Source organism: Artemia sp. Qi Xiang Cuo, chromosome 11, assembly GCF_049724085.1.
Source record: "Artemia sp. Qi Xiang Cuo chromosome 11, ASM4972408v1, whole genome shotgun sequence".
Lineage (NCBI taxonomy): Eukaryota > Metazoa > Arthropoda > Branchiopoda > Anostraca > Artemiidae > Artemia > Artemia sp. Qi Xiang Cuo.
The window spans coordinates 24,217,862-24,238,656 of NC_142804.1; the positions used below are offsets into that span (position 1 = coordinate 24,217,862).

General features: G+C 37.7%; 1 protein-coding gene across 1 annotated transcript in view; it reads right to left on the bottom strand.

Moving 5' to 3' along the window:
• Positions 1 to 2,185: 2,185 nt before the first annotated feature.
• The window catches only part of LOC148946785 (peroxisomal membrane protein 4-like), an 87,904-nt gene continuing 69,294 nt past the window's right edge, over positions 2,186 to 20,795 (bottom strand). The window contains exon 5 of the mRNA XM_089097143.1: positions 2,186 to 2,499. Within this exon, the coding sequence (XP_088953269.1) occupies positions 2,251 to 2,499 (249 nt within the window). The 3' untranslated portion in view covers positions 2,186 to 2,250. The remainder of the gene's footprint in view (positions 2,500 to 20,795) is intronic.

Sequence of the window (20,795 nt, forward strand, 5' to 3'; positions counted from 1 at the left end):
AGCGTCGGCTGACAGTTTCAAAGACAAAGGGTCTATTAATAAATTTTTCCAGCACCACAATGAACTTCCGAATTAATTTTGCTATGAAATGAACGGGTACGTTAAATGTGTCAACCTGTTCGAAACGCAAACGAGAGGCTAGTTTAAAACAATGAAAAACTATTATCTCTTACTAGTTGTTAAGCAAAACGCTGTATAATCAGTTAGATACTGCCAAGGCCGTACCCAGGATTTTTTTTAGGAGGAGGTTTTACTAAAAGAAAAAAATCAGGGGGGGAAGTACACAAAAAAAACTCAAAAAACGCATACAAAATTGGTTTATAACCATTTTTGTTACGTTTTTACGAGTCAGACAAACATTTTTTTGTGGGGGGGGGGTCAAACCCCCCTCTTGGTACGGCCTTGGATATAACACAAACAATGTATATCCTGCGTCCGCAAAGATTTTGATCAAACAGTTAGCACAACGCAAAACTTCCTAAGGTGTCAAATTATTCAATCATACTTCTTTTGAGCTGATTTTTAACGTTTTCCAAGCAGGTATACGAGAATCTTTTTAGAAACTACCCTTTCCTTAGCTTTAAAAAGGAAAATCCACTCCGTTCAATAAAAAAAAAAAAATTCATGTTTTCTAATGATGTAAGTTTCATTAATTCTGAATATCTCTATCTCTGGCACAAAACAAGAGAAGTTAAATGGTTTTTCTAAGATTTTCAGGAAAGTAGAAGTCGGCTTTTATTTGTCTGTCGTTTATTCGGACCACTTATCAAAGCTATACCAGTTACGGTAAGACCGCCCAATCAGTTCTGAATAGTTTGACCACAAAATCTAAAAAAGTTTGTTATATAAACTTTATAAACTAAAAAATAGTTTTTTATAAACTAAAAAAAAATAATTTTTTTATTAAAAAAAAATTTTTTTTATAAAAAAAAATTATTTTTTTATAAACTAAAAAATAGTTTGACCACAAAATCTAAAATAGTTTGACTACAAAATCTAAAAAAGTTTGTAATGGACGAGATATGGTGATCCATTAAGGTGTCGAACAGCCTTAACTCATCCCTCGTTCAACTCCACCCCCCCCCCCATTAAATTCAAGCCTCGTTTTACTCAATCCCCGTTTAACTCAGCCCAATTTAATTCAACCCACAGAAAACTCATCCCCTATTCAATTCAATCCCGTTCAATACAACCTCCGTTTAAGTCAACTCAACCCCATTCGGTCAATTTCCTGTGGTTGATCACATCTAAAGGAAACATGCTAATAAAATAAAAGTAGTACCATTAGATTCCTTATTTTATGCTCTTTCCAAACTTTATGATCAAACTTCTAAAGAGCCCCCCCCCCTGATGGTCCAAGACATAACCCTTATAGTATATTTATCCGTTGTTTTGTATATCGGGATACGTTGTGACTTCTTTGTTAACCTAACCTATTTTTTCGTATTCTTGACCCGGTGAAAAACTTTCCTCCAAGAAATTTCAATTCAACAGTTGAATAAAAACATTATTTGAAATGATTTTAAAATGTGGATAACAATGAAACGGAGCCTGATAATCTGATTAATAGAAATGTGCTTCAATTATAGAATAAGAATTGTGTTGTTTTAGTGTTTTTTTTTGTTTATATATATATATATATATATATATATATATATATATATATATATATATATATCCTAGAACTATATATGGGACCATCAGGGGGGGAGTGTATTGCCAAAAAAACAAACAATGATGTTTGGAAAGATCATAAAATAAGGAATCTAATGGTATTACTTTCATTTCATTAGCATGCTTCTTTTAGATATGGTCAACAACAGCAAAGTTACCCCCAAATAAGCTTAACCTAGTCTGTTGCAGGGTTTGAATAATATTAGCAGATTCTTAATCCTGGGAAAATCCTTACTCTAGATGCACGTAATTTGTCCATGCAGGACAAGTGCGATGCAAGTGAAAAAATATTTAGACTTGAATCTAAATCAAAAGTGAGAGGAGGACAGGCAAAACTTGCAGGTCATCAGCTTTTTACTGTTACGTCAATTTTTTCCGAAAAGACTTGACATGCTTCAAAGTTATCTCTTCCCCCTTCTGTAAGATGGGTCACAAAGTCGCAACTGGAATGTCTTTGAATAATCCGACTGCCTTCCTAGCTTCGACCATAAGTATACAATAAAAATATATGGATACAGATTTTATTGTCCGGCACAAACATAATAAAAAAATCCCAAGTAAAAGTATCATAAAAAATCATTTGTTATACCACAGAAAATTCCAGAATGAAGACCACTTTTCACTGTCATCGTAAAGATACACCATGGAACTTCTCAAAGAATCCTGTAAAGTATGCCTCTCATGCTCGAACAGCCATAACACTGTTCCCCAAACAATGGCCGCAAAATATGGGAAAGGATCGCTTTTAGGAGCATGAAAATATCCTTTTTCAACAGCAAGTTTAGCCAATCCTACTAAAATCCGAGAGAGAAGATAAAAGTTGATCTGAAAACAGAATAATTTCTTAATTTAAATTTTGCCGCGTACTACAATACATTGAATATATACATACATTTCTAATTATGAAAAGGAAAATTTGGAACATTCATTAATATAGTTAAAGATTAAAAATGAACATTCTTCAGTCACTTTGAGATGCAAAACTGTCATTGGGATTAAAAACTACTAGTAATCTCCCCCCTTTATAATAAGTACATACTATTAGTTTAACTTTAACTCTTTCTAGAAGAAAAAAAAAACAAAAAAACAAGGAGACTTACAACCAAACTGGAAAAGCGCTGTATGAGCGCTGTATGGCTTTCTTTTTTTTCTTCTTTTCCCTAACACCAAATTAGCTCTAATCGCCTAATCTTGCATCACTTAAGATTAATGAACCATGAGAATGAATTCGTCCGTAAGAAAAATATATGTAGGCTACGTTCACCTGCTATAATCCCAAGAAATACAAGAATTATACAGAGGCTCAATGAGGGAGACCCAGAATCTTACTAATTCTTAAAACAGACTCAGTAGTCAAATAAAATTAGGAATTCAAAAATTGTCAAAATTTTTCAGTTTATGCGTTACAATACGGAAATTTCTTTACAAGAAGTTCAATTACAAAAAATCGATAAGTTCACTTACAAAAATTTTCAGTCCAAAGTCTTTTTAATACTGTAAACCCATGCAACTTAGAAATTGAGCCTGGATTTTGAACTTTTGTTCGAAATAGGCGAAGACCTGCATTAAAAGATGGAAAAAATATAAACTTAAAAGAGTCCTAATTTGTGCAATGCCTCAGTGTTGAGGCCCTTTAAATACGGAATCTTCAGTGACATTTCCATCCTAATCTAACAGCAACTCCAGTTTTGAATCTCACCAAAACACAAATGAATTTCCCACCATTTGAGACTCATTCGACGCATTAACATTTTGTACGGAGCTCTTGACATGTACTTCTTAAATTTGAAAACCATAGAAATTCATTCAGATACCTATTTCCGCTGCATTCTATTTTTCTTATTGATTGAGTTTTAACCATATATGCCGTTCGGTTCCACTTATTACATTCAATATGCCGATATTAATTACTCTGAAAGTACAAAAGCGTATCATACACGTACTTTTACTTTTAAATGGTAGAGTAAGCTACACTTACGTTATTTATTCTTATCAATTAAAAGGAACTTTTTCCACAAAATAAGTTTTTCAAAGAAAAGTAAAGAACTCCATCAAACCAAAAATGAGCAAAAATTAAATCAAATAATCTACCAAGCTTGAAACTACCACAAATCAGTATCAATAAATAAATGAAACCCAAAACGAACAGAAAGAACAATAAATAACCGAGTCAAACTCAAAACGAGCAGAAATTAACACGAGTTAGGGCTCAAAACCCCTATGCCTTCCCAAGGCCAGAACATAATTTGCACTTTACTGAAAAAGTGCAAATTACTTTACTATTAAAAAGGGCACTGGCCCTTTCAAATCCCAATCGAATGAGCCCTTTTTTGAAGTTTCTACGACAACGCTTTCTATAAAACCTTATATGCCCCCAGGGCATAACTTGCAACCTTTGCCCTGAGGGCTCTGAGAGGAGTGTCATCCTTAAACAACATGATGTCTGGATTTCGGAAATTCGTCGAACGAAACGTCTTTCTCACAACTTTGATTAGATGTGTTTGGAAAAATGTGAAAGGGGTGTTAGTTATCCTTAAATCATTTTCGACTGTTAAAAAGAGCAAAAGCCCTTCTAGTTTCCATTTGAATGATCCCTTTTCGAAGTTTCTACAGCATCACTATATATAAGAACCTTATATGCCCCCATGACATAACACACAACCCTTACCCCAAGAGCCTTGAAGGGGTTATCATCCTTAAACACATCGTTTATAAAATTTTTAACTACGCTGCATAATATGGTTATACGAAAATTTTGATTGGATCTGTTTGGAGAAAAGGTTGGCGTGAGAGGAGGGTTAGTCACCCTCAAATCACTTTCGACTATTAAAAAGGGCACTAGCCCTTTCAATAGCCCTTGAAAAAGCTTTCAATAAAAGCCTTATATGCTCCCAGGGCATAACTTACAACCCTTACCCTGAGGGTTGTGGGGGGAGTGTCATCCTCAAAGATATAATTTCCGGACCTTTCAACTTCTTTGAATAAAATGACAATCTCCAAATTTTGATTGGATGTTTTTGGATAAATGGTGGGCGTGGAAGGGGTGTTAGTTGCCTCCCAATCACTTTCGACTATTAAAAAGGGCACTAGCCATTTGAATTTCCAATCAAATGAGTCCTTTTTTTAAATTTCTACGACAACACTTTCTATAAAAACCTTATATGCCGCCAGGGCATAACTACCCTTGCCCTGAGGGCTGTGGGGGGGGGTATCATCCTCAAATACCTAATTTCCAGAACTTTCAACTACGTTGAACAAAATGGCTTTCTCAAAATTTCGATTGGATGTGTTTAGGGAAATGGTGGGCATGCGAGGGGGGTCAGTTGTCCTCCAATCAGTTTCGACTATTAAAAAGAGCAATAGCCCTTTGAATTTCCAGTCGAATGAGCCTTTTTTGAAGTTTCTACGACAATGTTTTCTATAAAAACCTTATATACCCCCAGGGCATAACTTACAACCCTTGCCCTGAGGGCTGTGGGGGAGCATCCTCCTCAAAAACAATACTTCTATCTGGAAATCAACTACGCTGAACAAAATGGCTGTCTCAAAATTTTGATTGGATGTGTTTAGGGAAATGGTGGGCGTGAGAGGGGGGTTAGTTGCCCTCCAATCACTTTCGACAATTAAAAGGGCACCAGCCCTTTGAATTTCCAGTCGAATGAGCCTTTATTGAAGTTTCTACGACAACACTTTCTATAAAACCTTATATGCCCCCAGGCATAACTTACAACCCTTGCCCTGAGGGTTGTGGGGGAGCATCCTCCTCAAAAACAATACTTCTATCTGGAAATCAACTATGCTGAACAAAATGGCTATGTAAAAATTTTGATTGGATGTGTTTGGGGAAATGGTGGACGTGGAAGGGGTGTGAGTCGCCTTCCAATCACTTTCGACAATTAAAAATGGCACAAACCACTCCAATTTCCAATCGCATTAGCCCCTTTCGAAGTTTCTACGACAACTCCTTCGATACGAAGTGCCCTGGTCTAAAGAAAAAAAAATAGTACATTATGCCAACATCGTTCTTTACTTAGGCAGCGCGATTGCACTGCCTATGAAAGCCCTTCACAAGTTAACAGTCTTTAAAAAAAGAATTATAAAACTTAGATATATATGATGCTCAGTGTTTGTTTTTCTTCTTCCCTCATAAAACTGATAACGGTATAAGTTTTGTTTATTTCTATTCAAGGTCAAGTAAAATTCCGATGAAACCGACATCATGAACATAAGGTTCTTTCCCATTGTTTTGAAAATAAGCCAATTAAATTTTTCTTATTAAAATTACAACATGCCCTGGTAAGCTTAGATTTTAGAGCACAACTAATTGACTTTTGTGTTTTGATTAATTGTGTTCCGGGACTATTATTCGTCTTAGCAAACTGCTAATTTAATCTGAAAATATGCAACAGAAAGAGGAGGATAGATCTGTCTCAATCATAGAGCAATTTTTAATCGATCAAACCCTTGACTACGCTTTTCCCTTCCATTAGATACAAATGTGGATGTTTTGTTCTTTTTTTATTAGCTTTATTCGTTTTAAGTGGAACAAAAATAGGAGGTTACCAATAATAAAAACTATAAGACATACTATATGTCCGTCTAGTATGTCCATGCTAGCCGTTTTCAAAAAACATCAATCTCTTACTGGTTTTCAAGCAAACCATAAGTCCCCCCCCCACATTTTGAAAATAAGGAGCTATTTGCAGGGTCCAAAGTCCTGTCGTACAATCAAACAATACATTCTGGATGTTCCATAAAACTCGATCCAAAATCTTTTCAGTCACGTGTTTAAAAAAAATGTATTCTAAAAAAAAAAGGGTGCCAAAAGGATTTGAAATTGAGAAAAGTTTTGATAGTAGTTGCTTTTTATTCCTTGCAAATTACGAAACAAGCTATTGTATTCTCTCCTGAGTTCTTTGCTAATTTTGTCAAGTGTTCCAATTTGGTTCATAGCTAAGAAATAGAAGTAGTGATTTCTCAACTTTTAAAATTGGATAGTTTGATCATTTGCAAGAGAAAAAGAAGGATGATTCGGGTGATGTGATTCATCCCTTAGAAGCTAAGCCATCAAATCCTTTCCTTTGATTTAATAAAGGTTTAGGAGACGTCTTAAACCTCTAGTAACAGCTAAGCAAAAAGAACAAGGGCATGTTTGATATCCTTGATGTGCAAGGCATTACGAGTTATGTTTACCAAACAATAAAAAATATAGATAAACATACACTGATTCTTTTTTTAAACTAATTTGATCAATTTTGAATGTCGCAAGTATATGCAAAATACGAAGATGGTATACACAGAACATGATGTTCACATATTGAAAATAAAAGCGATTATCTGATTTTTCCTTTCGTCTTAGTTTCTTCCTTTCCATAAGGATGTTCTATGTTTTTTCAAAAAAAAACTTACGATCCTGTACAACCTCGGGCCACAGACACGGTTTACTGCCCTGAAAAAACAAGTATAGAGCGATCCTTGTTTATAGTGAAGGTAACTTATCGTTCATCATCGTTTCGCGTTTCTAGTTACTATGAGGCACAAAGTTGACTAATGCGTTATTATCATCTTTACATAAAAACTAAAAGTGCCACCATATTTGGCAATTATATTCAACTAGTCGTGGAATTTAGTGTGTTTCAAACTATGGTAAACACTCCTCTATAAATAAATTTAAAGGCGGTTTCCTGGAAGTTATCTATTCTGGGAGCTAATTAGTAGAACCCTATCAGAAGGTACAGAACGAACACCGTGCTGCCATCTACAATTTAGTTTAATGCTGACGGGACATAATTTATTCAAGGATTATCGATCGAGTCTAATGGGGGTCAAGGTCAATCGATCTGTTGTTGTTGTTGTTTGGCCACGTGTAATGGCATGAGGGGTGATTTACATAATCGATGGGGGATTATTGATTCACGTCTGGGTGGAATTATGAAACAATATGGTCATAGAGTCCCTAGGGAGAAAGATTACGTAATCGCTCAATGACCTCTTTTTCCAAGATCGATTTATTTGTTGTTTCTATGTGTAATAACTCGGGGGGCGAAGGTTGCACATGCGCATTGAATTCTAACGAGAACAATGTTATTGATCTAGGACTCGAGGGGGAAGTGAATTTCCGAGAACTTGATTTGCGTAATCGATCGCGAATGTCATGGTGTCCAGAAATAGTATTTGTTGTTGTTGTAAGTGCACGCTCTCAGCGAATGTTATGATCCAGAAATAGTATTTGTTGTTGTTTTGGTCATGTACATGCTCGAGGCGAATGTCATGGTGTCCAGAAATAGTATTTGTTGTTGTTGCTCTCACCAATGTTATGACTTTCCCGGAAACAGTTAGATCACGTGTTTCCTTCTCAGCCAATCAGCGAGTTGGTTACATCCTCCTTCTCAACCAATCAGTGAGTTGGTTAAAGATTATCGGCGGGGGGCATATAAGGAATGGATTTTTTCGATAGTTTTATTAGTCTGTGAATATAATTAAAAGGAGTGAGAAGAATAAGAAAAGGTTGACTTTATTCATTTGGATATATATTTGTGTGTGTTGACGATGGCGATGAGTGGAATGTTTACCCTAATAGAAGTTGATAGTGGAGTTGATGGTAATAGTACAAGAGCACCAAACATTGCGGTGGAAATCACGAAAGGATCACGGCTTTGTCTGGAATGGGATGCAGTATATGCAAGATATGTGATATCCTTGAGCAAATTTAAAATGGAGGATCAATTATGTTTCGCCGCTAAAATTGATATAGCACATGTGAATAGACTTCAATGTGCTTTAAGTGCATTGGTGAAACATATTGAAGACAATAAACAGTATCGCTGATTGTACATGCTCTGTATTATTGATGTTGTTGTTGTAATTATTCAATAAAATTATTTCGAAATCGAAAATGTTCTCTTTCTTTTCTGGTTAGGGCTAACGAACCAGGGTCAGTCTAGAGTCAGCAGTTGGAGTGAAAGGACTGCAAAGTGAATAAATTTGAGAAAGAGAGAATTAGATCAAATCTAGTGTTTATGGAAAAACATTTGATTTTGGATGATGATTTTCTCGAGCTATCTCTTAAACGCAGGATATTCTCTTGTCAGGGAGCACTTGACGATATAATGAGGAGTGATTCTCCCCCATTGGACTATTGTATGAAACTTTCAAAATGTGATTCAAATGCTTATACTCAATTTATTGATATATTAATTGAAACAAAGCAGAATCATATTGTGGATATACTTTTGAAAATATTGCCAATGGATTCAATGTAGATGGCTCCCCCATCATCCGAAAGGGGTAACGACACATAGCTACTCCTCTCTCCCACCATTTCCATCTCGTTGAATTTATCGAACGAAGAGGATCAGTTTCGTTTTAGCTGTGAGTGAGTCGACATCGGAAACCGAAAAATGTTCTATATATGTCCATTGTGCATGTACACTCTTGGCAGTTGGAATCAATGTGAGAATTGTACAATTATTGATGACTATAGTGAAAAGTGTAAATTATGTAATCCTTGTAAATTACATAGAGGCTATGCAGTACAAATTAAAGGATGTAATTCATGTCTTGAGGAGGTGTGTGACTCTCATCCTAGAGGGCACCGGTGCTCCAATTGTCACTATGATAAATGTGATCAGTGGGAGAATACTTACCCCGCTATGATTGGAAATAATCCCAAACGTGATTTCAGTTTATTTCCACGAGATTGGTATCGTCGCGGATTTAAATTATTCTGGGAAGAGGAATCTGGTCTACGATTCAACTGTTGGGGTAACAGGACAATTTGGTTTCTACGTCATCGTTGTGATGACACCACCTACTATGACTATAAACCAAGTGATTTTTATTTGGCTGTGACGGAATGTGATTCACCATTTGAAAACATTGTATGTGATATTGTTTCAAATAGACAGATTGAAACTCGTGAATTTCATAATATGAATGCAAATAGTATCATTGACTATACAAAGAGATATGACAAGAGTGAAGTTACATTGTACTGTAGAAAATGTGACCCTGACTTTGCAGTCAATCAAGATCAATATACAGTGAATCCAAATGATTTATCGACATTAGTGGTTCACGATAGTTGCCTATACACCGAAGATGAAGAAATCTAAAGTGTAGATTTAAAGACATTGTTGTATATATGTATACGCATTTTATTAATAAACAAATTCACAAACATTTTTTAAGCACTTTACTCTTAGGGCACTGAAATCAATACTATATAGGTCTGAGAGGATACTTTCCACTAGAAAGTCATTCAGACGTGGATTGTCAGCATAAATGTGGAGAAACTGCTTGTAAGTATAGCCGCGACATCGGAACACAAAATATAGTAGTGCATGGAAGCCACAGCTTTTAGTCGTTAGATCCTGTACCCTCTTTCGATTTTGAATAATAGTTTTCCCACTGCTCTCAATATAGTTGCTGATGTGAGGTGTGTAGAATGTATAGGGTAGACCAAGAGGAACAAAAAATTCAATCGTCTTTATTGTTTGAAAGATGCACAGCCAATGGCCTATCAGCACAGTCGACGGACTGCTATTAACAGTAATCAAGGTATTGTTAACACGTTGAATTTTTTCAAGAAAGTCCGAGGGCAGAAAATAGGATTTGTACTAAGACATGTAGAGGTACATTTTAAATACCTTGATTATTTGACTGGTGTTCATGGCGCCAAGTCTAGTAGAACACTGCCTTCGGGAGTGATTTCCCAATAGGTTTCATATTGATTTAGTGAGAGTAGGACAATAATCTCAGCCAATGGGTCGGCAAATGTACACTCTAAACGCACACTCCCTGTACGTACTATACTCATATCCTGTGTACCCGACAAATCCAGTACAATGATTCCATGTGTTTTAGCAAACATATCTTCGGTTATACCATTTTCAAATAGTTGAGAGTCATGATCTAGGGTTTGCATGGTCAACTCCTACAATGTTCTATAGGATTTATCAAATGATAGATTGTAGAGTGGGATGCCGTTTACTTTGCACACAAGAGATGAAAGTCCAAACATCTCGAATTTATGTGGACATTCACTCCATGACCCTATTGCCCTGGCGCTTTTTACAAATGTCAAAGCCAATTTCGCCGGAATTTCGCCATCGACAAATGATCAATCGGTGAAGGTGCGTGAGCCCATTGCGATATGACGTTAATTGGTGATTGTATGAGGAACAAGTAGTTTAATGTTGTTGCCATTGGCTCTCAGTTTTTCCACGGCCAAAGCAACAGAACTCATGACCTGTTGTTTGCGTACATGAAGTATTGCCGAGGTGAGGGAGAGACTTACATCAGGATTGGCAGCAAGTGCTTTTCTGAATATGAAATTGGAGGGTGCAAGCGTTAGTTTTATATCCACTTTAACATTGGGCGGCAGCCATTGGGGTATATTAAATATTTCATGATATATTTTTCCAACTAGATGCAATTCACTAGTTGTAGTATTTATAAGTGCATCTGTACTATCAGTATTAGTAACATATTCATATCCATTGGAGGTGCCTCTCAATTCCTTATATGACTTTGGTGTCATCAGCATGAATCGCATATAGCTTGTATAATTTGAGAGATCGTTGCTTGTGCTCACCAGCGTGCCATAGATGTAGACACTAATTTGACAAAATAAATTATGTAATATACAATTTTCATAGGATATTCCATCGGCCCGAATCGGCATTGAATTATCGGATTTCCGGACTTTCATTTGCAAATATATAAACGTTGAAGACATGTCCATAAAGTAGTCTTCATTGGACTAAATTTGAAAGTGGATATTATCGGAGAGGGGTTGTTGTGGATAAAATTGTTCATAGTATCCATGCTTGACACTCACATCAACATTTTCAGCATTGAATAGATTCAATGAGGCGGTGATTGAAGGCTGAGAATCCTTATGCGGTAGGTAGGACATTTTAGGAGAAGATATCTAGTTTCGATCTGATAATTTTCGTCCTGGGGCTTCTGGTTACACTACGTGTCAGCTTTGTTCGTCCTTTCTTTCACAAAAGGGATGTCTTACGTTTCCGACCTGAGTAGAGACTGTTGAGGGATGGGTTGTTTCTTGACCTTTTTAAGCCTTTACCGTTCTGTTTTAATCTCTCGCCAACGGCTCGCGCACTGGACCTCAAATTTTCTGTAGCACTTTTTTTAAAATCCTTGCCAGAGCCCCAATTGTATAGTGTAGAGGATGCAAAATCTGTCACAGCCAGTAAAATATATTTTCTAGCCAGAGGTAGCGAAGACTAAATGAGCTTATAAATCGCGCCACCGCGCATATAACAAGACACGGATGTGCGTTCTGTGTTATAGTCCATTTCATTGCCATGTTTTCTTGGGACAAGAGTATTAATATAGCAGTCTATATCAGGAAATGTGAATGCCACATTTCTATGACACATCTTGTTGTTGAACGATGGGACGAAAATGGCATGTAATCACAGCCAAACCCTTTGAAATTGCTATTGGATCCCCCAATTCAGTTCTTAGTGTTAACTGACAGAGTTCCAGATAGGAAGTGTTTACGGGACTATACTGAAGATGCTTTATATTTTAGTGATGAATATGTTCTTGATTGGTTTTTCGTTCAAGAAGTCGTAGGAGGGGAATATTTGAACTACCAACTCGAAATGTTTCCACAAATGAAGCGTAGAGAAATATACAGGTGTCCGTGGAGAAGGCAGGCGGGTAGTCAGCGAAAATGAAATTACTGTTTCCGGCACTTTTACCATTGATTATATTGAGCTTAAAGCCAAGAACATCCTTTAGATTATCATTGAGAATAACCTTTTCACTGGCAATGGGTGAACAAATGTAGATCTTGGCCTCCTCCTTTGAATAGTTGAAATGAAAAGCACCCTTTTTACGAGCGGAAATTCTTTTATTGATAGTACGACATAAATCATTCATACAGGTGAGTTCCTCGTAGGGTAATTCAATATATGGATAATCCAACCAATTGATTTTTTGAATTTGTTCTTGATCACCTGGAGGTGGCGGCCAATCATAGGGTCTAATTTTTATTTCATATTTACGATCCTTTCTCAGGATGTCATAGGTATTTTTGAGAATACAGTCGACAAAAGCCACTTCATACTGTCTATCGAAATTGATGATGGGAGAGAGTCTTGTCCAAAAATAACATGTTCTATTCAGATTCTTGTAGAGAGGATCGGAGACATTGGACATGAAAGTTACGTAGAAATCATTGGGCATTGACAATGTCTTCAACACTGACCAAAGAATCAAAATCTGAGTTGTATGCTAGCCAGCGAACAAGCAACTGTTTCTTACCATGGCGTGTACGACTCTTTAATATCTTTTCAATTTGATACATTTCACTAGTGTTTCTAACTTTTTGCCGTTCATATTCATAAAAACCACTGAGAATTTTATAATCCTTTATGTCTTGCAGTCGATATATCTTGGGTTTAGAGTCCAGGATTTTGGACACTTTAAAAAGTTCGGTGCTCAATAAATAATTCACTTCTTCAAAAATATTGCTGGTTTTATGAATTCGAACAGTATTATCAACATTGAATTTCTTCTTTTTCTTCTCTTTTTCAGCATTGGAATATTGCCTTAGAAAAGCATCAAATGTATTTTCACTATAATGATCCTCCCGAGGGCTTGAGTTGGACAGAGATCGATGGGGTCGTTGATTATAAATAAACATGATTTTATATAAATAATGAATAAAATCCGGTATATTTTTCAAAGTGCAATATCTTGAAATTAATATTCGAATCGTTCTTATTAATCGTTCAGCCAATGCAGCCTTTATCTGGCTGTTACTGTGATAAAGTGTTGTATTATATTTCAAAAGAACCTTTTGCACATGGGGAGTAAAAAATTCACTGCCACGATCCGATTGAATTTTTATATATGAATCCTGTTCTAGAATACTTTCAATGCCCCGAGCAACTTCTACACCTCTCTTTGACCGTAGTGGAATGGCATATGCATAGCGACTAAATATACTGATTGTCACTAGAATCTATTTGTAGGGCGTATTGTGACACTGTTGAAGTACGTCAAAAGTTAAAAGATCCATTTTCATTTTGTGCAGGGGGAAAAAGGCTTTAGTTTGTCGATATTGTTTACTGCGAAGACTATGATTATGATGTAGTGTGTAACTTGGTTCATTTTCTAGATAACCTTTTGCATTTTTTAATGTGGTGGTGGTGCCGGAGACAGCTTTGGAAAGTGTTTTGGGGGAACTTAAACTTCCCGCTTCGCCAATATTTTCATAGACACCTTTCAAAACTTCATCCATTTTGAACGTAAACACGTAGTGTAATGTCCACTCCCCTTTTGCACACTGGCGGGCGAATCAATTCGTCTTCGCTTTTGACTAGCAGCCACAGGTGTTGTAAAATCATTGCTGCTGCTGATAGTATCTTCAAATATTGAATCTTCTTCTTTTTTAAATGTCGGTGTTGGTGGACTATATTCTCTTAGTTTCTTTAGAATTTGCTTATTGCCAATAAGACTTTTGGGAAAGTTTATTGCACACAGAAAGGTGTATAGATTATCGTCAAAGGATAAGAGTCCTTTACGATTCGACACCATATCGCAAATTAAATCAACTAGATTATAACTTTTCCCCTGAATTATAATTCGTGTCCCGGTGCTCTCGACTTGAACTTGATCACCGCCATGATCGCCTTGTTTCCAACATGAGATAAGATAATACTCTTTTACTCTGTTCTCGATAGGTCACTGGCAATAGGTTTCCAATTTTCAATACACTTGAATTCAATTCCTTCTCCTTTGAGTGCAGTGCTGCAGAATATTGAGGAGATGTTTCCTGTGTAGAAGGATCAGTGGTGACGGTGGCAGGTCTCTCACGAGCTGATTTCTGTATGTCCACACGTTGCAATTCATCTTGAAGTAAAAGCAGTTTTTTGTAACCGGCAAGATTCTCGTCATTAATAAATTTGCTTCGATTGTCCTCAAAATGTTCGATGGGCGAGAGGAGAAGTTCAAATGGTGTCAATTTATAGGGTTTTGCCATTCTCTCTCACTAGAGAAAACTGTTTACAAGTCCTGCAATTATCGGTAGTAAAATTGTGAAAAAGCTACCCCCAGCCTGAAGGAGCCGTTTTCTTTTAAATTTTTGTACCTTGTTTTTAAAATACCAGGCGCGGAATGTGGAAAGATGTTGATTTGTATGTTTTCTAAAAACATCTGTCAGTTGAACATTGCCCTCAGTTAAATTTAAACAAAGTTCTGATATTAGATTAATGAAATCATTGTCAACCCCATGTTTGAGTATAGTCTTCCTAAGCAATGGTTTTGAAGTGCTTAAAACGGAAAACAGATGCCGTTGTTCTTGTAGTTTCTTCAGTGTCATAATGACGACTAATAGTCTTGTCTACTGTTCACCGGAAGATATACTGTAATTTCATTGTTGAAAATGTCGGTGACTACACGTAGATCCTCGGGCGTGCTCTGATTAAGATCCAATAAAATTTAACCGTAGGGCTTGATAGTCGCCTGAGTGTATGCCGACAATATAAATGGAGGGGCGCGGGGATATATCTGTTTATTGAGAGTTTTGAGCGAGCTAGAATCACTGACGACTCGAGAGATAATATAAATGGTGCAATTCAATGCAAGGGTTAGCATACATTTGCTCTGATGAAAGTGATTGTTTATAACTAGGGTAACGGAACTGTGTTCATGATGGGAGCAAACGGTGAACAGTTGTAGCATTTCCTGTGATAACTGTTCAATGGATTCAGCCAAATAATCAATAATCAACCACGAGTTTGATTCAATACTTTTGAAAACATCAAGTGCTCGTATGAATTGTACTGGTGTGCATGTGGCAAGAACTTTTATTTTATCCTATGACTCCTGCCAGAGACTAGAGCAAAAGTAGATTATTTTCTTTTTCGCCAAAAACTTTTTACCAAAATTTTGAATTATTCTAGCTAAAAGTGTTGTTTTCCACGACCGTGAGGGTCCACACATACCCGATCGGAAGGGTGTTTTAAATTGATACATGCTGGGGACAACAGTCGAACTACAACTAACTGTAAATCATATGTGCTCAATGAATAAGTAGCAATAATTTCCCCCATAGATCTATCTATTCAAGAACAACAAAAACAATATTTCATGGCAGCATTTATTTCGACACCGCATCAAAACAAATATTTGCAGTCAACATGAACAACGATAAAAATAATAACACTTGTTCAACAAGAACAGTTGACAAAATTTCTCCGGTGTTAAAAATGAAAACTCTATTTGTTCAACATGAACATAGGGCAATGATAACAATTTATAAATAAGCACTTATTGTCTTTAAAAACACTTTTCTATACAATACTTTTTGTACAATAAAAAAAAAAACTTTTTGTCAATCATCAACAACATTTTTCTATACAACACTTTTTGTCAACTTAAACACTTTTCTATACAATAAAAATTTTTGTACAACAGAAAATAGAGACACACACTCAGGAGAATTGCTAATCGCACCGTTGAACAGGCTGAATTTAATGGTGGGGTCCCCCCCCCGGGCCACGGGAGTGCGGGCTCGACGGCCATGGGCAGGCCCCCCCCCCCCTGGGCGGCCGCGGGAAGGGACCCCCCCCCTCCCCCCCGGGGGCCGCGGGGTGAAAAAGAATAGTTGTCATCACTGCGGCTGCTACAGGTTAGTGGTTGGGTTAGTGGTGATGGTGGTGGTGATTAGTGCTTGGGTTAGATGAACAATTCAGTTAGGTTAATTTATTAATGGTTGAGGGGTGGTGATGGTTATCCAGATTAGGTTAATTTATCCAGAACAAGTTGATTGCGATAGTCTACGCATTCAACTCGGTCTGAAATACGATAGTGGCCGTGGGGTAGGACAATCACACCATTCTCGAGCACATACACCTTGTCGGATATACATGACATTGCATTTTTTTCCACTCTCACAGCATAATGTCTATATTGTAGAGAGCGAATTACAAGTACTTGTGTTCTTGGCACTAGGCTACTTTCTACATAGTCCCCGTACACACTCATGTTAAATTTGCTCCTAAAAAAGTGTGTAGGCACCCCTTTAAATGCCTTCTTTTCTTCCTTACTATGTGTTTCAACTCACTAGACTATGGGACCCAGGAACACCCCCCTGGATATCAAATCACTCCCCGTCTCTGATTTTAACATTAATAGTTGGTTGGGGGCTTGACGTTTCACCAGCTCGGGGTAGAGTGATGGATTCCAGTTGGTGAAATCCATCCGCGAGCTGATGTGTTCCCCATTTTGCAAATCACCCAATAAATCTTCACTCCCATTTACCTTTAACATCAGATAATCTGTATCACCATAATAAACTTGAACCTCCCCCTCCCGTGGCCATTGCACTTTGCACACATTGTAAAAGAACGACAACATGAGCTTCTTTGAAATTTCCAGTACTGAACTGCCGCCTGCAATATTCTTGTTCAGTACTACATTTCGCTTTTTCCTGTGTAGAAGAACCATGCCAGCATCTATGCTCGTGAACGATGTACAATTGGGGTCGGCAATAAGTCGTGCACACTCTAGAGGGTCAGTCACGACATCACAGCGAGATCTGTTACGTATGCTTTCGCACATTTTGCCAAACGCTGAATTTAGAATGAGCTTATACATTTCCTTCTCCACCTTTGAATTTGCCTTAGAGCGTTCATCGACAAAGGTATCGATAAACGTTTTCAAGTATGGTCGCTGATTGAACTGTATGACCCTATGTATTTTAGTGATCTTGAAACCGTTGCTCACCATACAGTGCAAAAGCACATGGTGAACAACGATATTCTCCTTAGGGTCCAAATCAGCAATCAGTTTCTGTTTGGAGGGGGTCCAATGCATCCCCTTATCCTCAACCAATGAATGATTGTAGGGGCTCAGAGAGTCCCTGCTCACCGGTCGATTGATACAGGGAAAGACAAAATCTTTGACTGAGTCGTGAAGCGCCAGCGGAATGTGACCGTCAACTTCAAAGAACCATCCTTGTGGCCCATTGTCCTTGAAGGTGGTAATGTAGGGGAACTCAAAAGGATTCTCAAGCCATTGATAGTTCCCACATGGCAAAGAGTAGTGTGACATTGCCGAGGGGTACAATGAGTTCATGTACAAGAACACTGCATTTGACTTTGGACCGGTGCTTTGTCCGCTCGGATCGGTTGATAAGACGCGGTTCCCATGAAAAACATACCCTCCCCTCATTGAACGCTCTACAAAAAGGTGCTGATCTACGTTGGTGATTATACCTATTTCCTCCCTGCTAATTTTTAAAATTAAATCCATCACTAAATAGGGTGTAGAATAATAGTAGCCTATATCTAACCCGAACTCTGAATAGATTTGGTCTGTGTTCTTAGAGATTATATCCAACAGAGTTAGAACGTCACTGGCCAAGTACAGTCTACAATAATCCCACCCATTTTTACAATCCCCCTTGGACCACACCTTCTTGGCAAACTCATACTCCTCGGCTGTGCATTCACTGTTGGTCAGTGACTTGTAAAAAGCCTCAATTGGAGGTAGTTTACCCTCACTTAAGCGTTCGCCAGAACAGTAATAATGGTATGCATATATACCTTTGCAGGTCAACAGGTCATACATTTCACTGTCTGGAAAGTGCTGTTTAAGCAAGGGAAAGCTATCAAAATTGTCGCCTTTTTTGCACTTGAATCAATTGACTCAATGCCTTGGGGAAAAAACTAAAGGAATCTAAAAACCTGATTTTATTCAAACACGTATGCCCATTATCCACTGCCTGCCATTTCAGTTCGAGAAGCAATAACTTCTCGGCTTATTTGGGAATTATGTTGTAGGTAAATGAACTATTTACCCATGGACAATCTACTCCCCCTCCCTCCCTATGCATACGTGCCAGTGCCGGTAAAATAAATTTTAAATAATAATTGGAATTATGAATAAAAAAAGGGATAAAAAACTGCTGGCTAACATTTAAATTACACGATTGATGCGCAACCCCTCTAAACTTACTTCCCCCCGAGGCTCTGGCCTTCCCCAAAGCGTCATAATCTCTAACTGTCACCCTCCCCCCCCGGGTCCCGGTCGTCCCCGTCTCCACCTCTGCACACTCCCCCAAACAAACCCAACCGATTTTTTGATTTTTAATAGCGAGACGATCCTCTGCAGACAGCACCAGTGGATAATGGGTATTTCTCACACGAGAAATAGCACCATTAGCCGTGCCAATCAGTTTAGTCAATGCCTTGTACATGCACTCCCCCTCATCCAATGTTACAACTATTTCTACCAACTGCATGTTGTTAGAATTATCTCTTTGTGCGTGGACGTAGGAAATTGAATTGGTCAGGTGTTCATTGATTCGGTTCGAGAATTGTTGGTCATTCACCTCCACTAGCTTAACTTCACAATCTACAGATCTTGTGTTGCACTGGAAGAGGGTGTTCTGGACATTTTTAAAGCTTAGAAATTGCCCTCTCCCCTGAAACCGTTTCCACTGTCTGGTAGCCATGGCTGCTAAAATGCTTTATATGATTTTGTAACTTTAGTTCAGTCCATTATCTAGAGAGGCATGTTGGACAGTAGAAACGTATCCCCCTAGTCTTACCCTCCCCCAGAACTCTACTGATGTCAGTGATAGGATTAAAATTACCGATTGTGTTCGGTTGACTAGGTGGCGTGTATAACATCCAAACCCAGTGTTTAACCAAATCAACTGACGGGCCCCTTACGGGGAAAACCACCCCTTTCTTTTCAGAGCGAGTCCCATCTTCAAATTCTGTTTCATATTGTACCACGGTAACGCCAATATTCAAATGGGCATTAGCCCTTTCAATCATGTCAATAGATCTTAGCGTCATTGGGTATTTTCCTTCTAGGCAAGAAAAATCTACAACTGGGAAATCGGGCCCTTCCTTCCCATGTACAGCCCAATTGTCTAAATTCTTCTTGGTAGCGTCCTGAGCTAGAGGCTCGAATGCTGATATGAGGAAAGAATATCTGAAACACTTTTGATCTGTTTCAAAATAAATCCGCTGGACACCTTTACAACCCTCTAGATCTGTATTATTATTTAAAACTACTGCCCTCTCCGACCCTGCCCCCCCTCTGAGTATCACATCTGTCTTATTTTTACATATATGTATGCTTAATTGTTCCACACACAGAACTTGAGATCCAATACCATTTTCATTATAGTTCTCGAATGGTGTTATAATTTGATCAACCCAATCTATAAAAGCACCCTCACAATTGTACAAATTCTGATAAACCCACCGCAGCTCGTACTGTACATAATGATAGTAAACTTCGCTTTTTAACTCAGGTAAATAAAAAACCTTTAGAAAAAGAGAAAAATTCATTGAATCCCTCCGCCCCCCCAATTGAAGTCGGTTCTCCAAACGCGCACTACCTTTGTATACATAGTTGTGTACAATTTTTATAGGATCAAAGACAAAATTACCACAAAAAAACGAATTAAAAGGGTCACCAAACATTGCAGTGAAAACAACTATATTATTTAAAATTCTGTTGGACAGCTGAAAGTCTGGGAGAGTTGTACCCCCCCTCCCCCTCTTGTATATTACCCCCTCCCCCAAGCTGTTCAACAATAACTGGCGAATGCTCCACTTCAGGTGTTCGAAGTGGAGTCGTTTTGGGTTCGGAGGTTTGTGGGTTCCCGGGTTAATCCCCGGGAAAAACATAGAAAATTTTGAATGTGTTTTGAAGTAGCAAAGGTAAGTCCCCCAATGCAACTATGCTATTATATAAATTAGTTAAAAAATCATCTAGAAACTCATCAATATTATCTGGAATTTGATGTAAATCATCCCATAGTGAATTGTTGGGGAGCTCCACATGTGCATCTTCCTCTCCTTCTCCAACTGACCAGCAGGGGGGAGATGGGGAGTATGGAACCATGACAACCTATAAATGAAAAATAGTTTCTTTTCAGAGCTAAAAAAATTACTACTGTTTTTTAATTTTGTACACTTTGTTATTATTAGCATTCTGCTAATTAGTATTAAGACATTCTAAGGTATGACATATTCGGCAACAAGGTTGTCGTTTACTTTCAAAGTTTTCAATTGGTATTTTTTTGGCGCTCCCCCCCACGCGCCCCCCTCATCGTG